At 36.7% G+C, this 21,916-nt stretch overlaps 2 protein-coding genes across 9 annotated transcripts in view; one reads left to right on the forward strand and one right to left on the reverse strand.

Annotated features, from left to right (window-relative positions):
* LOC124387654 (CMRF35-like molecule 8) overlaps nucleotides 1–8,025 on the reverse strand; it is a 25,822-nt gene extending 17,797 nt beyond the window's left edge. Inside the window, exons 1-8 of one of the 7 annotated variants that reach the window (XM_046852158.1) lie at nucleotides 7,875–8,025; nucleotides 7,520–7,781; nucleotides 6,779–7,102; nucleotides 5,630–5,971; nucleotides 4,991–5,131; nucleotides 4,808–4,903; nucleotides 1,870–1,916; nucleotides 7–1,774 (exon numbers count right to left, since the gene is read on the reverse strand). In XM_046852158.1, coding sequence (XP_046708114.1) covers nucleotides 1,565–1,774; nucleotides 1,870–1,916; nucleotides 4,808–4,903; nucleotides 4,991–5,131; nucleotides 5,630–5,971; nucleotides 6,779–7,102; nucleotides 7,520–7,595 — 1,236 coding nt within the window. In that variant the 5' untranslated portion in view covers nucleotides 7,596–7,781; nucleotides 7,875–8,025 and the 3' untranslated portion in view covers nucleotides 7–1,564. Of the gene's footprint in view, nucleotides 1–6; nucleotides 1,775–1,869; nucleotides 1,920–4,807; nucleotides 4,904–4,990; nucleotides 5,132–5,629; nucleotides 5,972–6,778; nucleotides 7,103–7,509; nucleotides 7,782–7,874 lie in introns of those variants that run through there. The other 6 variants (XM_046852148.1, XM_046852171.1, XM_046852131.1 and 3 more) reach the window with 6 other exon arrangements.
* Nucleotides 8,026–11,244: 3,219 nt separating this feature from the next.
* Nucleotides 11,245–17,842, forward strand: LOC124387643 (CMRF35-like molecule 1). 2 transcript variants are annotated; one of them, XM_046852109.1, is made up of 8 exons: nucleotides 11,245–11,394; nucleotides 11,488–11,808; nucleotides 12,364–12,684; nucleotides 12,809–13,147; nucleotides 14,910–15,005; nucleotides 15,134–15,241; nucleotides 16,786–16,841; nucleotides 17,012–17,842. In XM_046852109.1, exons 1-8 carry the CDS (start codon nucleotides 11,352–11,354, stop codon nucleotides 17,336–17,338), a joined length of 1,611 nt encoding a protein of 536 aa, XP_046708065.1. In that variant the 5' UTR covers nucleotides 11,245–11,351; the 3' UTR covers nucleotides 17,339–17,842. The 2 variants fall into 2 exon arrangements, with proteins under 2 accessions (XP_046708065.1, XP_046708074.1); XM_046852118.1 differs by lacking the exons at nucleotides 12,364–12,684; nucleotides 12,809–13,147.
* Nucleotides 17,843–21,916: the final 4,074 nt, after the last annotated feature.

Consider the following 21,916-nt stretch of genomic DNA (forward strand, 5'->3'; position numbering starts at 1 on the left):
TCTTTAACTGAGTGTTAACCGGAAAGTGATGCTACACCCATTTCCCCTTCTGGCTGCATGAAAAAGGGCTGTTCAGTAAGTGAACTACATAAGCATAATTACAATGTGTTTTATTGTGTAAATAATTATTTGAAGGTGTAGGAGTGTTTAATATCAGCATTCTGCATGTGAGTTATTTTCAGGACTCCAGGATTAACTTTTTCTGAGGATATTTATTACTCTATACAAGTGTGTACTGCTCTACTGACCTCTTAAATACAATACATATAGCAGTTCCTGTTTCTGTTCTGGGAACAACACCTCTACATATACTGTACACACACATGCTGACGTTTCAAGTTCAGCTTCTTTCACAGTAACATCGATCTCAGTTTACAGGCAGACTCTTGCAGTGCAAGTCCACAATTATAATGTCAAAAATGTTTTAATAATATCAGATATAAATGGATCTTTAAAAACTCTTTAAAGTGTCATTTACAACAACCAAAGTTCATGTTTCAGATACAAAAATGTAAAACCTCACAAATTCAAGCACATAGAAAACAACATCTCATTAAACATCTTATCTCATGCTTGAAATTTTTTTTTTTTATCATTTATTTTATAAAACAAAAAAAACAAAAAAAAAAAACACATTTGTTTCCAAAACAACTACTTCACATTGTTACTAATATGTTCAACAGGAAGTGGCATCATCTGAATTAATTGAAGATCCTGGCAAGAAAAGAAGTAACTTTTCTATTCATTTTTTTTTACTTTTTTTATTACCAATGATTGATTATGGAAGCCCTTTGCTGCCACATAAAAATGTTACCTAATTTCGAATATATTTCTGACAATTCAGACTTTTCTTCTTGCAAATTTCGACTTTATTTCTCGCAAGCCAGAAAGTTTTCTGTGGGTTTCATTTACCACTGAATGTCCTCAAATACTTGAGTGTGATTTGGTGGAGATATGAAACTATTGGTTGATGCAAGACTAATAGTTGAACCAAGACTCATGTATCAGCCTGGACAAAGTCTAGATTTGACCCTACAGAGAAGATTTGGTCTCACATTAAACACATACTAACCAGGAAACATTTTTCAGATACTAATCAACTGCTTGAAGCCATCAACACTGAATAAAACAATCTGATTTTCTGTAAAATCTCTCTGTAAGTTTAGATTTATTATACCATGCAAATTAGTTCAGGGTGCAAGTCATTATGTTAAAGAATGAGACAAAATAATGAGACAAAATAATGTCTTGATTGCATATGGTAAATGCTCAAAATATTGTTTTGAGGAGAGACAGAGGAGGAAAAGAGGAAAAAGAAAGAGAAAGGTTAACTGAATCAAATAGTAAAGCACTGCCACATGGCTGAAGCTCTAATGATGCAGAACTAAACAGATGAAGTCACGTGACTGACTGAAGTGTAGACAGAAAAGGAGTCTTACCTAATCTGTGGAACTGCATTATTAGAGCTGGTGGCATTGGAGTGAGAATTCATTGTTGCATGAGTCAAAGCTTCAGCAGTTTTCTCAGCAGTGAGGCTTGTGGGTAACTGAGCTGTCAAGTAGATTTACTGATCATAGTGGATTGTGGGTAGTTGAGCAGTAGAATAAATAGCAGAATCACAGGAAATTGTAGGAAACTCTATCTCTGCATAAACAGGTTGAGAAGTGTTTGTGGGTATTTGAGCAGTTGAGTAAACTGCGGAAGTTTCAGCTTCTGAGGTAGAACGTCGTTTGGTCTCTTTAATTTCCTCATAATCAGAGACAGCAAGAGGAACCTGAGAGATCAACAGAAACACATTTATTTGCCCATTTCTTAAATATAAATAAGGTTTGTAACTGATCAGACTCATAAACATATAAAGAGAATTACCCCTTTGTAACTTTCTGAGTTTTTGACAGAATTCTGGGCAACAGAATCTGCTGGGGGAAAAAACAGTAATAATCAGTAGGTATTAATGATGTTATTTTCAGTTTGAGATGTCGTGATCTCCAGACATCCTGTATTTATTAATCTACAATAAATGTATAAATAAATCTGCATGTAACCTTAGATCAAGCAGTATCTAATTATGTTTGGAATGGTTTTTTAATATATTACTGGGCAGCAAATATCCATAGTATTCTCTACTGGAGCCAGTCACATTATGGCCTGTGCCAATGGGTTCCGGCATGGGTTGAGATAGAATGTAGTTCCTGTACTCATGTGCCTCTGCATGCTTTATTATGCTCTTCATTAGCATTGAAGACATCCAATTACTCCTCTAATCCTTTAGTTCTACAAAGCCTTAAAATCTGGAAACAATTTAGAAAACATTTCGGTTTCCAGGCAGCATCAGGTCTGTCTCCTATATATAAAAACCCCTCCTTTCTACCCTCTATTTCAGACAGATCCATTGCGCTGTGGTTTAGAAGGGGCATTGTAAACATTAATGATCTTTTTCAGGAGATTACATTTGTCACATTTTCCTACCTGTCAGAACAATTCAACCTCCCTAAAACTTCTTTTTTCCGATATCTCCAAGTTCGTGATTTTGTAAGGAACACATCCCCTCATTTCCCGCACCCACCTCCTAAACAAGAGATTGATCGAGTTTTAGAAACAAAACTTTGTAAGGGTACTGTCTCTAATATTTATAAAACTATTTTTTCATTTGTTGTCCAGTCGGGCTCTTCATCCCTTTCTAAAATAAAGAGTGACTGGGAATCGGACCTTAATTATATTTTCACGGATGAGGAATGGTCCAAGGCCCTTGGTTGTGTACATACCTCCTCGATATGCACCCGTCATTCGTTAATACAGTTTAAATTGTTGCATAGAGTGTATTGGACAAAGACCAAACTATCTAAAATTAACCCTGGTTTGGGTCCGACTTGTGACCGGTGTCGGCAGGCTCCAGCTACACTTTATCATACTTTTTGGCTTTGCCCGGCTCTGACATCTTTCTGGACATCAATATTTAAATCGATCTCTGATTACTTAATTTTAGATATTAAACCGTGTCCCCTAATAGCACTATTTGGACTCAAGCCCACAAATCCCCTCTTGTCATCCTTACAGTCAAACATGCTTGCCTTTTGTTTTATAGTAGCAAAGAGACTTATATTACTGAATTGGAAGAATCTTCACCCACCCAGTTATTCTCATTACTTGGTATCACGGAAAAGTTTTACACCACCTGGCAACCATTCTTATTGTATTTAAGAGAAAGAGGAACGGAAAAAAAATAATATCCTGTTCTCTTTGTTTAGCCTTTTTGAGCTCTTCCCCTTGCCCCTGACTTCTTGGTAGCTGTAGAAAGGAAAAGGAGACCGTATATCGTTGAGAGTGCTAATGTACGTGGGTGCAAATCTTTTATTTTTTTTATTGGTTTATTTTTTTTATTTCTATTTTTTATTTCTGTTTTTTCTCTCTCGCCTAAGTGTCTTTCTGTTTGAAGTGCATCAATAAAAAAAAATATTTGGACTAAATAAATCTGCATGTAAAAATGGCACAAAATGGCAGATCAACAAAAAAAAACCTTTTTAAGGTAAAAATTACAATAAAATAGTTACAAAAGTTCATATGTTTATAATGTGGCTGCTTAAAATGAACTCTTCACATTCAAACTCATATAGAAAAGTAATTATCACCTCAAGTGATTTTGAATAACCTCAAATAAGGATCTGGTGTTTCTGTAGTAGTTCCTTCTTTTATTTCTTTCATCCAAATGCTTAATGTACAAGAGAATGTTATAAATTAACTTCCTAATCATTAGATGTAACAGGGATCACCATAAAGGCCACCATCAAGATTTAAGAAAAAATGGGGCATCACAGTGATTTCACCAAGGACATGACTTCCCTCCAAAATATTAATGTGCAAGAAGTAAGATTTGAGAGGGACCATGAGACATATACAATAGCAATATTAAAGAAGTTGCCTTAATATCTAGAAAATACTGGTCACTCCCAGAATGTGAGAACAATCTCTCATATTCTTTAACATATCCAGGCTTTGGGAGAGGAAAGATAAATCAAAGCCCCTTTTCATTGATTGAACAAATTCAAGTTCACCTAAATGACCCCAAAATAATGTATATAACATAATGTTATAATGTGTTTTGGGCTGATTAGAACGGATTAGACCAAGGTAGTACTTGGGAGTAATAAAAAAAATTATGCAAAAGTCAGCTAATCACCAAAAGAACATCATACACAATAAAACATATATAGGCCTGCTTATCTTAAACTGAGACTTAAGGTCTAATAAGTCTAGAATATATCATTAAGCATAATAACATCCCAAAGCACAAATACATACAAAATGAACAAAGGAATGGTTTCAAATGAAAAGTAGGTTTTGGAATGTTCCAGTCAGAGCCTGGATCTAAATGCTGCCAAAAACCCATGGAGTGATTTGAACAGCGCTGTACAGTGGAGCCCAGTCTCATGGCATTTTGTGATTATAGTCACGAAATTTAATCCACTGATTTTTGTTCATGGACACAAATGTATATTTATTAATATAATATAATGATGTATTTCAATAGAAAGTATTTTTGGTGCCTGTCGCAGGAGATCATCGCACAATGTAACAGATCTACAGTAGAACATATTTCCATAACAAAACTACTCCAAAAGTCAGTGCTAAACTGGTAGACTCCCAAAAGACAAGGTAAAACTGCTGTAGCAAAAGATGCTGAAAATAATAGTAAGTAATAACTATCTTGCATGAACTGCATCTATGTTGTCAATATGTTTTACTTTCATCTGCATTACAATATACATGTTTATATTAAGCATTTGATCATGTGTTTGAGTTTATGTACCGTGCATCCTGCGTCTCTTTTGAAGAGTAAAAGTGAGGAAAATGATTCCAATCAGAAGCAGCAGCAGAATTACAGACACCGTGATCACAGTGAAAGCTGGAAATCATGGAAGAGAAACTTTAACCTACATGCTGATCAGATTCATTAAAGTTATGGGTCTGATGTGCACATGAGGAGACTCACCTGCTGGTTTAGATGATGGTGATGATGATGAGAAGGAAGATGTTGATAGGGATGGTGGTGGTGCTGATGATGAGGATGATGATAATGGTTGTGGTGATGAAGTTTTAGTTGGCTTCAGTTTTGACACTGGTACACTTAAATCTAAAGCAGTAAAAAGTTTAGTTTGAAAATAAACAACATGAAGTGAGTGAATCTGGTATGTGACTGATATCAGTACAGAGGCAACACAAAACAGTTTACATTATTGTTGTGTCAGAAGTACAGACTGCTGTTTATACATCTGATAATCACAGGAAGTGAAGTGAAATACACACGAGCAGAGGAAGACCAGATAACAGATTATGAGGCTAATAAAATCTGCTCATCACAACATTTAGTCTAAAAGGACAAAATTCTAAATGTTAACAGAAAATAGCAGCTACATTAATTCAGTTCCATGTGGTAACAAACTTCTTTCTAAAAATATCTGCTCTATTTATACTACCATTATTGTTCTGTTCACTAATGTTCTTGTTCTAATCATCAATAATATCACAGGCTAGTGTTGGTTATGATTTGCACTGACTCTATGCTTCACACAAAGACTCTGTAATGTCTCAATAGTTAATGCAGTGTGTCTCCATGTCTCTACAAACTCACCAGTAACTGTCAGGTTGATCTGTGTGAAATAAACCTTGTATCCATGATCAGATGTCCAGGCTGCTTCAGCTCCACACCAGAATTCACCAGAGTCTGTTTTAGCTACATTTCTAATACTCACAGTGAAGATTTGTTCTGTTCTGTCATCATACAGGGAGAATTTCCCCACATTTACATCTTTTCTACTTTCTGTAACAGATATTTTATAAGGACATGCAACAGCTGCGTGCCTACTGCAGAGAAACTTGGGATAATTCCTGAGGGATTCTGGGTATTTACAGTTGATGTTTAAATCTTCTCCTACTTGGACAGTCTTACTGATTAACTTCTCGTAGGACAGATCTGCAAATCACAACCAATCAGATCAATTTATTTGTGTGGTGGCCTTAGAAAATACAGTACATTTCAATATTTCTACGGTTTCTGAAGGTTAGGAAAGCTACAGATGTTTTTAATCTGAAATGTATTTCTCTTTTGTTTGGTTCTTAATTTAGTGATCTGGTGACCCAGTATATAACATTCCCAAATCCACAGTCACAAGTACAGGTTACTGTGTCTCTGGTGTCTTACATACCTAAAGTATTTCTTGATGTTGGATGTATGTATGGAAATATGGATGGATGGATGGATAGATAGGCAGGTGGGTGAATAATTCTCTTACATAACTAAAGTTATATTATTGTAATGTCTGGTTTAAGGATCTGAATATGACTGTAGCATTTAGATGGTCAAAATCTGTTTACAAATTGATTAAGCATATTTGTTTCAATACAACTAAATCTATGTTCTTCAATATTTCAACCACAAAAGAGTTTGGTGGACTGTGAAACCAGGTTTTTATATACCACCACACATGCATATATATGGAAATTTTATCCCATCATCTCCAGTCAGTGTAGCAATTAGAGAGGAATTATAAATGATGCTATATTTCAAGAGAGATGAAACATTTTCTACTACCACATCAATACAAACTCATTAGCAAAATACAATAAAAAAAAAACACAGCTTATTTCTAATGTGACATTTGGTAATTTAGCTTTAATTTTTACTCTGACACTTAAATAATGATATTTAATGTAATACAGTAAATTTTCATATAAATATGATCACATTATCTTCTAATAAAACACAATTATAGATATTTACCTTCTGTTACAGTGAGATTTACTGCAGTGGAGGTCTTAATTTCATCAGATACAGCAACAGTTAACAAGTATGTCCCAGTGTCCTCCATAATCAGTTCTCTGATAAATACATTGACAAATTCTGCATTTCTGTTGTCATAAATTGAGAATCTGCCATTATGTGTCCATTCACTATAGAGAGTTGTTGTTGTTAGAGGAAAACACAGCGGTTGTGTTCCGATCTTACAGATAGATTTTGGATTATCTTTATATTTATCCTCATATCTGCACTTGATGTTGATTCTTCCTCCTGTATATGCATTCACTTCTCTAGAGCCAGAGCTTCCTGTTGACAGTTTAAATCATGTTCAATAAGCTTAATAAGTAAAAGTAGATGTTTTTAAGATCATGACTTTAAATATGACAAATTCATAACTTTCAAATTAAGTTTGTTTGTAACATGCAGGTTATGCGTAAAAGTGAGGTTAGATGTTGAGCTTTTCCTTCAATGAAACATTGTCAAGATAAGGCCTGAACCATCGAGAATAATGTCATGAATATAATTGAGGGTAAAAAGGAAACAGGTGAGTTCAATGGGCATGTGAAGAGATTTTTTGGATTTAATTGGATATTTTATTTACAGTCAGGAGTTATAATAAAAATGTGCTAATTGGTTTCTCAGCCATTTTGAGTGTCTGCTAATGACATTAGAACTTTGTGAAAATAAACAGAAAGCAGTGGTGAGAGACTCACCTTCCTGCACCTTCAGTATCACTGGTGTGGAAGTGTCTCCCCCATAAACTTTCCCAATTCCCTGAACTCTGCTGATTTGGTGTCATCAAACAGTGAGAATCTTCCTGAAGTTACCCACATGTTTTTATCTCCTGTCTTTATTAGATCAGAACAGCCTGGTGATGAATCCTTACAGAAATATTTTAGGTTTTGTGTGTATTCTGTATTATACTTGCACTTGATAAGGACTCTTCCTCCTAAATATCCTGTTACTTCATTAGAGGCTCCTCCATCTAACAAAACACCAAATATCCATCTGAGCAAAACCTTCCTTCATGTAACACTGCTGCTGATAGTGAGGATTATTATGAAGTCTATTTCTTTACCTGAGATCAGGCAGATGCTGAAGATGAGGAGAAGGATCTTCATCCTGAGTTCACACTCACAGATTTCCACACCAAATCCACTTCAGAAAGATACTAAAGTTCCTGTTCTGTTAAACACTGTTACTGGCTCTGAACCTAAATATGCTGCGTCTTCATCTGTGTCTGAAATAAAAAGTTATGCTACACCCACTTCCTCTTTTAGACGTGTGAGAAAGCACTCTTCAGGAAGTGTCTGTGTTAAATGTGTGAACTATGAGCCTCTGGTCAGTTCCAGTATGTAAATGATCATATGAAGGTGTATGAGTGTTTAATATCAGCATTCTGCATGTGAACATATTTCTCCATGTGAGTTATTTTTCCTTACAGTGCTCCAGGATACATTTTACTGAGGATATTTATAATAATAAATATAATATTACATTTTAAATGTAATATTCTACTTCCACTGCCCCCTTGAGCACAAAATCTGTAGCAGTTCCCATTGCTGGATTTGGAATAAAAATTAAACTGATAAAAAATTAAAATGTTAAGATATTTTCAGAGGACAGTAGAACTTTACTACTGTACAAGCCGCATTAGTTACATTTTAATAGTATTGTCCCTTGAGAACATATAATATGGTTGCTGAAATGTCAGGGGTGTACTTTTGTGAGATACTGTACATACAGCTGTGGCCAAAAGCTGGTAAATTGTCATAAACTCCAGAATATTCTGAAGAGCATTCATGCATTTCTGCATTTCAGCCCTGCCACAATAGGACCAGCTGCCATCAGGCCAGTGATTCTCTTGTTGACACATGTGTGAGTGTTGATGAGGACAAGGATGAAGATCATAGTGATTAGAAGTTAGTATGACAGTCTGGATGCTTTAAAACAGGGTGGTGCTTGAAATCATAGTTCTTCATCTGTTAACCATGGTTGACTGTGAGGAAACATATAAAGTTGTCATTGCTTCGCACAAAAAGAGATTCACACTCAAGGATTTTGCTGCTAGTATGCTGGATCTGTGGTGATCACAAATGCTGAGCTTATAAAACTCGGAGCTACTAACCATATAGACTGTTTAAGACTGCAGAAAGAACATTACTTATAATCTTATACTCCAGTAATCATGTTAGTTCTCACTCTCCAGTGTTCTGTATTGTTGAAAGATTTATGATCAAACTCTTGATGTCACCCAGATGAGGATGGGTTCCCCTTTTGAGTCTGGTTCCTCTCAAGGTTTCTTCCTCATAACATCTAAGGGAGTTTTTCCTTGCCACAGTCGCCACGGCTTGCTCATCAGGGACAAATGCACACCATTCACCATCACTGTTGATTTGTGTAAAGCTGCTTTGAGACAATGTCTGTTGTGAAAAGCGCTATACAAATAAACTTGACTTGACTTGACTAGTAAGATTGCACCTAAATCAACTATTTATCTGATAATCAAGAACTTCAATGTGAAAGGTTCAATTGTTGAAGGATTCAGGGTACCCTAGAAAGTCAAATAAGCGCCAGGACAATCTCCTAAAGTTGATACAGCTGTAGGCATCACCATTGCAGAGCTTGCTCTGGAATGCCAGCAGGGGGGGTGTGAGTGCCTCTGCATGCACAGTGAGGCAAAGTTTTTGGAGGATGGCCTGGTGTGATAAGGGCAGCAAAGAAGTCACTTCTCTCCTGGAAAAACATTAAGGACAGACTGACATTCTGCAAAAGGTACAGGGAATAGACTGCTGAGAACTGGGGTAAAGCCATTTTCACTGATGAATCCTCTTTCTGATTGTTTTTGGGGCATCTGGAAAAAAACAGCTTTGCCAGAGAAGAAAAGATGAGTGCTACCATCAGTCCTGTGTCATGCCATCTAAAGCATGTAAAGCATCTTAAGACCATTCATGTGTGGGGTTACTTCTCAGTCAAGAAAGTGGGCTCACACAGTTGTACCTAAGAAACAGCCATAAATAAAGAATGGTACACAAACATCCTCCAAGAGCAACTTCTCCCAACCATCCAAGAACAGTTTGGTGATGAACAATGTCCTTTCCAGCATGATGGAGCACCTTGAAAAAGTTATAACTAAGTGGTGTGGGGAACAAAACACCGAAATTTGGGGTCAATGGCCAGGAAAATTCTCAGACCTAAATCCCATTGAGAACCTGTGGTCCATCCTGAAGAGGCGCGTGGACAAACAAAAACCCACAGATTCTGACAAAATCCAAGCATTGATTATGCAGTAATGGGCTGCCATCAGTCAGGTTGATTGACAGCATGCCAGGGCAAATTTCAGATGTCTTTAAAAAGAAGAGTAAATACTGCAAATATTGTAACTTTGCATAACTTTTATGTAATTGTCAATAAACGCCTTTGACATTTATAAAATGCTTGTAATTATACTTCAGTATACCATAGTAACATCTGACAAAGGATGTACACGTTTGCTAAACAAACAAACATGGTATACTGTTGCCTTAAAGGTTAATTGTTTTTTCTTTTTAGATGCATTGTTGAAAAATGTGCAGTGCAACAGTGCAAAGTAATGGAGAGTGTGTTAGAGAAGTGAAGAAAAGAGTGCAGGCAGGGTGGAGTGGGTGGAGAAGAGTGATAGCAGGAGTGATTTGTGATAGAAGAGGATCTGTGAAAGTGAAAGGGAAAGTTTATAGGACTGTGGTGAGACCTGAGATGTTGTATGGTCTAGAGACAGTGGCATTGAGTAAAAGACAGGAAGTGGAGATGGAGGTAGCAGAGCTGAAGAAGTTGAGGTTTTTCGTTGGGAGTGACGACGATGGACAGGATTAGAAATGAGTTTATTGGAGGGACAGCGCATGTAGGACGTTTTGGAGACAAGGTGAGGGAAGATTGAGATGGTTTGGACATGTGCAGAGGAGGGACATGGGGTATATCAGTAGGAGAATGCTGAGGATGGAATCACCAGGAAGGAGGAAAAGAAGAAGTCCAAGGAGGAGGTTTATGGTTGTGGTGAGGGAAGACATGCAGGTAGTTGGGTTGAAAGATGTAGAGGACAGGGGGGGGTATGGAGACAGACAATCCGCTGTGGTGACCCCTAATGATTATTATTATTATTATTATTATTATTATTATTATTATTATTATTATTATAAAGTGGGTTTTGGAGTATAAAAAATATATATATAATAATATAATAAATAATATATATATATATTCTTTAATCTTTTTTTACTAAAATTAGCATAAATATTATTAGCATTGCTGTATCGCATATCCAGGGCCCACTGTTTGAACCTGCGCTTGGTATTACTGAATGAGTTTGTAAACTATCCACTGTACTGCACACATGACACGTGCTTTCATAATAAGCCAAAATGAGAAGTGGACATTGCTTCCTTTTTTATTTAAGACACAGCTAAAGACACAGCACATACACAGAGACAGTAACAGTGTGTAACATAACAGGAGCTTTGCTATCATTCTTAAGTGGATTTGGTGTGTAGATCTGTGTGTGTGTGTGTGTGAACTCAGGATGAATATCCTTCTCCTCATTTTCACTGTCTGCTTGATCTCAGGTAAAGAAATGCACTTTATAATAATCCTCACTATCAGCAGCAGTGTTACATGAAGGAAGGTTTTGCTCAGATGGATATTTGGTGTTTTGTTAGATGGAGGAGACTCCAAGGAAGTAACAGGATATTCAGGAGGAGGAGTCCTTATCAAGTGCAAGTATGATACAGAATACACACAAAAACTAAAATATTTCTGTAAGGGTTCATCGCCAGGCTGTTCTGATCTAATAAAGACAAAAGATAAAAACATGTGGATAACTTCAGGAAGATTCTCACTGTTTGATGACACCAAATCAGCAGAATTCAGCGTGATGATCAGAGAGATCACTGGAGAAGACAATGGGACGTATCAGTGTGGAGTTGATAAATCTTGGGGAAACGACATTTACACACCAGTGGAACTAAAAGTAAAGGAAGGTGAGTCTCCAACCACTGTATTTTGTTTATCTTTACAAAGTATACTTTCTACTACACTTTTCAAGTAGTGCGCTCAGGATGTAAACTATATTTTCCTTTTGCATGGCTGAGAAACCAAACAATGCATCCACTGATATCCAAACCCTCGTTTACTTCCATTCACTCATTTACATTCACATTCACAGCAAGGTTTTGTCATTCCAGTGTGTGTGTTTGTCAGCTATGATATTTCTTCTTTCTATCTTTGTGGTTGAATCCTACATTTTGATTCTGCTTGCCTGATATATGTCTGGCCCCTGCCTTCTTCTGAGCATTAGTTTGTCCACCGATTTAGATTGTTAGCTGAAGTTTAACATCTGCCACAAAATCATAGAAATTTAAGTTGTCTGAAAAATCTTAATCTTTAACCTCTAATTTGTATGCTTCTTAAAGAGTCATATTACAGTCATGTGTCTGAGGCATAATCTTGAACAAAGAGCTTGAGTTAAAGCAGATGTTTTATTAGCTACATCTACTTTTAATTGACTGAAAATTATTTGAACTTGCTTTTCACAGGAAGCTTGGGCTCTAGAGAAGTGAGTGCATATGCAGGGGTAGGAATCAACATCATGTGCAGATATGAGGATGAATATAAAGACAAGCCAAAATCTTTCTGTAAGAGTGGAACACATCAGAGGTGTTTTACTCAAACAACAAATCCAAACAGTGAATGGTCACATGAGGACAGATTCTTAATTTATAACAACAGAAGTGCAGGATTCTTACAAGTGTTTATCAGAGAACTGATTACGGAGGACACTGGAACATATGCATGTGTTGTTTCTGTTTCTGATGAAGTAGAAACCTTCACTGCAGTGAACCTGAATGTAACAGAAGGTGACAATCTAAAATTCTGTGTTTTATTATAAAAATATATCGTGACTGTTTTGCATGTGAATGTTATAGAACTGTTAAAAGGATGTATATATACATATAAACACTGATTGTTTGTGATTTGCAGATCAGTCGTATGAGAAATCCATCAGTGAGACTGTCCATGTAGGAGGGGATTTGAAAATAAGCTGTAAATACCCACAATCCCTCAGGAATGACACCAAATTTCTTTGCAGGAGGCTGCAAACTGCTTTTTGTTCTATTAAAGGCAATGATCAAGAAAAAAACAATGTAAATGTGGGGAAATTTTGTCAGAATGATGACAAAGTAAAACAAATCTTCACTGTGAGTATTAGAAATGTAAATGAAAGAGACTCTGGTGAATACTGGTGTGGAGCTAAAGCAGATTCGACATCAAATCATGGATACAGGGTTTATTTCACACAGATCAACCTGACAGTTACTGGTGAGTCAGCAAAGTGATTGTAGTCTCAGGATTCACATTTGAACATTAGCATTAGCTTGTATCACTAAAGCAAATTTATGGTCTTTTGGGTTATTTTCTATTGATTTTATCTATAAATGATACTGAATACTAACAGGTTTCAAAGCTTTGCTTTAAACTGAACTAATATGGCTGCAGGTCACACCATATAAACTTATGAGGTAGTTGGGTTGAAAGAAGTGAAGAACACTTACATTTCGACACATTTTCAATTTCTGCTTTTAATACACAACAGTTGAAGTGAATCCATATTTGCATGCCTACCATGTAACTGGCTACCACTACCAGTTCTTAGACCATAGTCAAGTCAAGTCAAGTCAAGTCAAGTCAAGTTTATTTCTATAGCGCTTTTCACAACAGACATTGTCTCAAAGCAGCTTTACAGAAATCAACAGTCAAGGTGACTGGTGTGCATTTATCCCTGATGAGCAGCCGTGGTGACTGTGGCAAGGAAAATCTCCCTTAGATGTTATGAGGAAGGAACCTTAAGATGAACCAGACTCAAAAGGGGAACCCATCATCATTTGGGTGACATCAAGAGTTTGATCATAAATTTTTCAACAATACAGAACACTGGAGAGTGAGAACTAACATGAGTACTGGAGTATAAGATTATAAGTAAATATTTTTTATACAGTCTTTGGTATAAAATTAGGAGCTACTGAGCTCAACATTTGTGATAATCACAGATCCAGCAACAGCTTCTGCATGCCAGAGCCTTTAAACACTCCAGGAGGTCCAATGTCAAAACCACACATGTAGTGGGATCCAATTGGCACTGGTGCGTCTCTAGTTGGTTCAGGATGTTTGCAAGTTTGGCATCTACTTCTTTAAAGTCCATAATCTTCATGAGGTGGGACGTGACTGGAGCTAGCCAAACCTCAGGAAGCCTCAGGATGGGGAGAGAAAGAGAAGCAGTGGAGAGCAATTAGCGTAGCTGCTGTTCATGATGTTAACAGCACAAGTTGATAATGTGCATGTGATCAGATGTTCTGTAGCACAAGGTTATGATGTGGGACGTATTTTATGTGTAGTATAACCGCCTTTAGTGGACTTTGCTATTCTAGGAACTACTAGAAGCCCAGAGTTTTGAGATCTCAGGGATTGTAGCGTGTTAGAAGACAATAGACAATGTAAAAAAGAAATATATCGGGGGAACGAAACACACAGTGATAGGTGACATGCCTGATTAATATACTGGATTTGGCCCTTTTTTACTTATATCAATAGTGTAACAAACTGATCCTCAACCCCTTTTCAACAGCTCAGTGAATCTCTCTGGGTACAAGGAAGACATGGTTCCAGACTTTTCTCTGCTTTCTCTGGCCATCTGCCAAATGGCATAAATGTAAATAGTAATATATTGATAATTTAAGTAATATAATAGTAATAATTCATTTTTCACATGTTCAAATATTACATTTATCACAGGCGCTTGTTTTGTACCATACCCTGTTTCGGTTTAAACAGCTCTATTGTGCACACTAAATTTTCTTTCAGTGTGCAATGTCTGTTATTTCTCAATTTCCTTTCTACATTTTCTGTTTGTTTTTTTGCCTAATCACTTGCTATTTTGCAAAATATATTTACATCCCCTTTGACACAGCTGTATTCAGGAAGTTTATATAAGGGACAGCATGACAGATTAAAACCCAGTCCATGGAAAAAAAAGAAATAAATTGTTTGTGGTGAACATGACTGAAAAGTTGTTTCTCTGCTTTAGAGACACCCTTAAAACCAACACAAGCTTCAGTGCCCTCCTCCTCCTCCTCCTCCTCATCATCATCATCATCAACAACAACAACTTCGGCACCAGCAGGTAATTCTAATTAAATGCCTACCACAACCGTTTCAAACTACAAAGCTTTGATCAATCTGATCTGATCTGAATCTCTGTCATCAGCGTGTAAAGTTGGACTGATACCTGCTTGTGTGTTTCTGTTCCAGGATTCAGACTTTCCATTGTGGACACAGTGTTTATAAATGTTATGATTGGGCTTGTGGTGGGAAACACATGCCTTTGTTTGACTTACCTAATTAAACACATGATAAAAGGTACTACTTGCCACTACACACACACACACACACACACACACACACACACACACACACACATATATATATATCTATAAGTATTTGAACACACTGCTATTTTGCAAGTTCTCCCACTTAGAAATCATGGAGGGGTCTGAAATTGTCATCGTAGGTGCATGTCCACTGTGAGAGACATAATCTAAAAAAAAAATTCCAGAAATCACAATATATGATTTTTAAACTATTTATTTGTATGATACAGCTGCAAATAAGTATTTGAACACCTGTCTATCAGCTAGAATTCTGACCCTCAAAGACCTGTTAGTCTGCCTTTAAAATGTCCACCTCCACTACATTTATTATCCTAAATTAGATGCACCTGTTTGGGGTCGTTAGCTGCATAAAGACACCTGTCCACCCCATACAATCAGTAAGAATCCAACTACTAACATGGCCAAGACCAAAGAGCTGTCCAAAGACACTAGAGACAAAATTGTACACCTCCACAAGGCTGGAAAGGGCTACGGAGAAATTGCCAAGCAGCTTGGTAAAAAAAGGTCCACTGTTGGAGCAATCATTAGAAAATGGAAGAAGCTAAACATGACTGTCAATCTCCCTCGGACTGGGGATCGTGTGTATATATATATATATATATATATATATATATATATATATATATATATATATATATATATATATATATATATATATATATATATATATATATACACACACGATCGTATGGCAATAGCAATACGAATGATTTTTGACGAATGACAATGCGGAAACTGCCTGGAAGCTGCCAGGCTGTACGCATCTCTCGCCTTGTGAGATGCCTTACTCTCGCCAGCGGTTGACAGATGTCCAGTTGACTCTGTGTTAGAGCATTTATTATTACTGTGTTTTTGGTATTTCAAAGATCAATTTCAGCTCTTGTGTCTCTCCTCATTATCGGTTCGCCAGACATTGAAACTGAGCACATTCTCCACTCGCAACCTGGCGCTCATCCATGTGCCCAGTCCCACATACACATCATGTTAAACACAGACAGGGGAAACAGGGAAAATCGTGGTTGAAGTGTCTTTATTTGGGACCAAAACTAAAAGTAAATAGAAGGGGATAGTGTTCTGGTGCCTGGGAAAGGGGGTGAAGAGTGGCTTTAGTGGGAGAAGTAGCAAGGCCGATGAGTCTCCCTCCTTTATGAGGCATTGTGAGGGTCAAGCGGGAATTCCTCTTCCGCATCTGCTGTCTTTTGCCTGTAGTGATAGAATAGGGGAGAGAGCCGCCATTAGTTTGGAACCCAAGGTTGTCCACCTCACCGTCTTCCCGGCAGCCTTTTATAAGCACCACCGGCCTTAAAGGCAGTGAGGGGCCGCCACTCTAATTGAGCTCCAGCTATGTCTTCTAAGGATGCCACGCCTCCTTGTTTTCTGCGCTAGACTGCGCCCCCTGCTGATGGTTGAGTTCAGAGCGCTTCTTTTGGTACATGAGGCGAGCCCCATCGTCACAACACATATTACTTCCTTTAGATTTTAGGTTTATTTCAAATTGTTTTGTTGTTTTAGGGAGAAAAGCAACTCGTAACAAGAATTCTGTTCCAGGCTCAGCAAACAGCCATAAAGTAAGTTATGAGTTTGTGTTTTTCACAGTAAAGATACTCCAAGCATGTGCTCAATACTAAAACCTCCATGTTTGTTTATTAAAAAATAGTATGTAGTAAATTTAATGGTCTTTTTTCTTATTTCTTTTTTTTTTCATCCTCTTGCTGTCTTTGCTAATAATGTAAATAAGGCAAATGACACCAGAAGCATTTTAGCCCCAGAAGCTGGAACCTCTGCAGGTGGCTCAACTTCACACGATCTATTCACAAGCTCATCTGATCCCTCTCAAGCGATTTACGCCAACACTATGTTACCACTATGTCCCCACGATTCCACAACAGCTTCCACAACTCAGTTAACCACAATTTATCCTGATTCCGCCAACGCCGCTGTAGGGCAAACCTCTGAAAATCTGAATTACGCAATGGTGCATTTTCATAACAATGATGCAGCAGATAAGATTCGTTTTCAAAAAGAGGAAGAAACATGCGAGTATTCTACAGTGAGACATGACTAGGTCATAAATATATCTGCACCCTTTTTAGCCACTTTATTAGGAACAACTGTATATCTAATGTAAACAGTAACTGAAGTGCTTGACCTGCATTTATCTGCATGTATATATTTTTTGCGTTGCGTTGCTGCCAAGCAATTGAATGATTGGATGAATTATGGCATAATCATTTAGCTGTTCTTCTTGCGAAGTGCATGTTGAGTGTATTTTGATGTCTAATTATTGATATGTATTGTTAATGTTTGCTATTTTGCTTGTTATACACTTTAGCCATGAGATAATGTTCAAAGCTGTTGAGTTGTTGATTCTGATTGGTCCGGAGATGTTGATTAGTTTTGTGTAAGTGCATTGATATTAGTGCAAGCTACAATTCCAATCACAGAATTATCTTAATATTTGTGTTCTACTTTGTTATTTTTAAGTTGCAATCTACACCAGGATGTGGTGCGATAAATGTTGATGAACATTTAAATCCACAGAAATAAACATAGAATTAGATATACTTTACTGATCCTGTGGGGAAACTTATTGCGTTACAGAAGCAGCAGGTAACACAAACAGTATTAGGGGAGAAAAAAAAAACAATGTCATCATATAATTGTAGCTTAAATAAATTAATATAATACTGCAGATGATGCAACATAAAAAGTGCAAACTGCCAATTCAAAAAGAAAGAAAAGAGGAAGAAATGAAGCGTGCAAATCGCCAGTGTATTTGAGCGAAACGTGACAGTAAAACATGAATTTTTGTAAAATTGCTTTTCGACCGGGTCCATTGTTTAAATGTGAATTTAGTCTCCAGTATTAAGAGAAAGAATAGCCTTTATTTGTCACATAAACATTACAGCACAGTGAAATTATTTCACATATCCCAGCTTGCCCATAAGCTAGGGTCAGAGCGCTGGGTCAGCCATGATATGGCACCCCTAGAGCACAGAGGGTTAAGGGCCTTGCTCAAGGGCCCAAGAGTGGCAGCTTGGCAATACCAGAGCTTGAATCCCTGATCTTTCGATCAGCAACCCAGCACCTTAACCACTAAGTTACAACTCCCTCCTAATTTATAATTAAGGATCATTGCTGATGATTTTGCATAACAGGTAAATGAACATCTCATACATTTACATTTGTAGGATTTGGCAGATGGCCTTATCCAGAGCGATTTATAATTTTGTCTTTTTATTCATCTGAGCAATTGGGGCTTTTCTTTTTAACCACTCAGCTATCCCTGAAATTCAATTTCAAATCTGGATTAAAGTATTATTCAATATCCTTGTATAGTTTCACCTCAACATTTCCATTTATGGCATTTGCTAGACACCTTTTATCCAGAGAAACTTACAATTATCTTAATACTGTACTTATATCTCATTTTAACTAAACAGGGCAGGGTTAAAGGCCCAGCAGTAGAAGCATTGGTGGTGCTGGGATTTGAACTCAAGACCTTCCATTTAGAAGTCAAATATTCTATTTACTGAGCCTCCACTTGCCACATCTATTATTTAAATGAATTAATGTATGCATGTATGATGCGTATGCTCATACATTAATAATTTACTGAGTGGAATTGTAAATTATTTCCCCAATAAAAAACACCAAGTAACCAAAAGTAGTGCAATGTTTATTTTTTCTTTCAAAATAAAACATATTTACTAGTTTAAAAAAAAACCAATGCACTGACAATAATTTATGCACTAAGCACTTTTCCTCATAGGTTACACACATTGTGCTTTAAATCAGCATTTCTTATTGCTGGTTCTGAGCAGCCATGATCTCAACCTGGTTCAGTATTGTTGGTTAGCTGATGAGTTGTTATTATAACCCATTAAAACTTTGAGCTTGTAACACTAAGAATAGGCTAAACTTTAAACATAATACACATTTTAAAGCTGGTACTGAAATATACTTGATGCAAACATTTCCTGGAAACACTTAAAAAAATACCAAAAACACTTAAAAAAATACCAAAATATTCATAATAAACATCAACATCATCATAGAAAAAGAATTGAATGTGGATGATTCCACATGAACAGAATAAAGATCCATGTGGTTTCTGTGGAAGATTTAACTCATGAGAACCATGAAGATGGATGTGGGTTGTAATTAACCTCAAAAATGATGGAACTAAAATAAATGCTGTCACCCAGAAAAGGACAGGTTTCCTTTTTGAGTCCTGTTCCTCTCAGGATTTCCTCCTCATATCATCTCAGTGAGTTTGAACTTGCCCTTCTCACCACTAGCTCACTCATTGTGGATAAACTTATTAATGATGCTAAAATATTTTTTTTAATCTGTGTTAATTAGGGCCGGTTATATTTGAGGGCCGTAGGCAAAATGTATATCGGAGGCCCTTAAGCCTCTTTACCTCCACCTTTTAGAATAAATAAATAGCACTTGAAACAAAGATATTTTGAATGTCCTTATTATGTATACAAACCTGAGGCCCCAAGGCCCAAGGCAATTGCCTGCTCTGCCTAAAGCAAACACTGGCCCTGAGGTTAATGTGTATCTAAAAATAATCTGTAACCATTCAAGCTTTCATACTGAACTCATATTACAGGCTGTGTGGCATTTTGCACGTTCTCCCTCCATCCTTGTGTTTTTCCTTTGGATATTCTAGTGTCATCACACCTCCTGAAAACATGCCAGTGTTTAAACTATGTACATTAAATTGCCCCTACTGTACTTTTACCTTTACTGTATTTTCAGGGTGGATTCCTGTCTCACTTCCTGGGATAGGATCAGGATTATTCCTGGCCAAGATGGAGCAATTACTAAAAATAAATGAATGAATGAATGCATCATTATATGAATCAGAGCTGTAGTTGGATTTCTGACCACTAGAGGGTTGACTTATATCACAAATTCCCAACAATGATCGAAATATTGTGTGTTCAGCTCTAACACACCTGATTCAGCTAATCAGCTAATGAACAGCCCTTCCTGAGATAAAATGACTGTGTAAGAGTAGAGAGGACAATAGAATTTGTAGGACAGGATGATCTCCATAAACTCTTAATGGCTTAGATTTAGTTTTTAATTGCAGAACACATTTTCTATGGCACCCTTCCCAAGACTGATCCTGAAGATCCTTCTATATTGTGCCTTTTTTTCTCTCTGTACACCTGCTATTTAAATCATTAACAGCCCGAGTGGGTATCTCACAAAAGTGAGTACACCCCGCGCATTTCAGCAAACAATGTAGTAGATCTTAGAAATGAAACTTGGATATAGTTTAGCCAATGTGTAGCCTGTGTAGCGGTACAGATTTACTGTCTTCTGAAAAAGAATTTAACATACAGCCATTATTCTCTAAATAACTGGCAACAAAAGTGAGTACACCCTAAGTGAACATTGCTTGGTATCTTTGATTAATCATAAATTTTACACTGATCTTACAAAATCCCTGACCTTGTGCAAGTGTTGAAAAGCAAAAGAATTGAAAGCAAAAGTTTAGATGCACCAAATATTGATTTGATTTAGATTGTCTGCTCAATTTGCATTTTGTAAATTGATATAAATAAACATAATATATGTTTTGAAGCATTCTAACTTTTTACTAGCATTTTTTTTACACTCGCGTAACACATTTGCTGTTATATACAATCAGTAATGAATAGTATGAATAATAATAATAATAATAATAATAATAATAATAATAATAATAATAATAATAAAAACACTTCTGTTGTAGTTATAGTCGTAGTATTTTATGATGAATGTTTGTTGTGAGCTCTGGACCTTCCAACAAATTCCAGTGTGTGTTAATCTGCATGCTAACTTTCCCACTAACATTCCTTCTTTGTTTGAGTCCTTATCAAAGCAGCCTTCATTCCAGACACTTCTCACCCTGGCACTACCACACACTGACACAGCAACCGCCGAGAGCGTGAGAGAGAGGGGGGATCTGTGTTTAAGGGGGGACTGCTGAAATTTGAAAAATCTTTCTCAAACCCAACACACTGTGTTTTTATATTAATATATGTATAATTATAATAAAATTATGAAGTGGTATGAAAAAGTCTCAACGTTTTGAGACTAACTGGTGCTATTCTGACCACATGCAATACCAAGTCTGCCAATTGTTTGAAACTGGACAAATCTGCCACTGAGACGTTTGAGCTGGACATATGGTGATGATTCAGCGAGTCGTTCGAGGCGTTTTGAGTGGAGCATGTCCACAGCTGCACAGAGTGGTCTCCAATGGAAAAAAACTCCATCCAGATGTTAGAATTGTATCTGGGATAAATCTTGCAGATCCAGAAAGAAGACAAAGACAGGATTGCTGGTCACATGTATATACACTGAATAAATACCACATTATTATGTAATTATTGAAAAAAATATGACTTTTTAATTACAAGATAACAATAATTGGACACAATTTTGAAAAATCCATACAAGATTGTGGCTGTCAGTGAAGATGAAATGAGTTCAGTGTTAATGTTAATGTACCTTTAAAGGTAATTGATTAGCCTGGTTGTGCTGCTCATGTCGTGGGGTACAATAATGTTTCATAATATTGTAATCGATAATGAAATTATTTTACAACTATGTTCATTATCAGTCACTGATCAATTTT

Source organism: Silurus meridionalis, chromosome 1 (assembly GCF_014805685.1).
Source record: "Silurus meridionalis isolate SWU-2019-XX chromosome 1, ASM1480568v1, whole genome shotgun sequence".
Lineage (NCBI taxonomy): Eukaryota > Metazoa > Chordata > Actinopteri > Siluriformes > Siluridae > Silurus > Silurus meridionalis.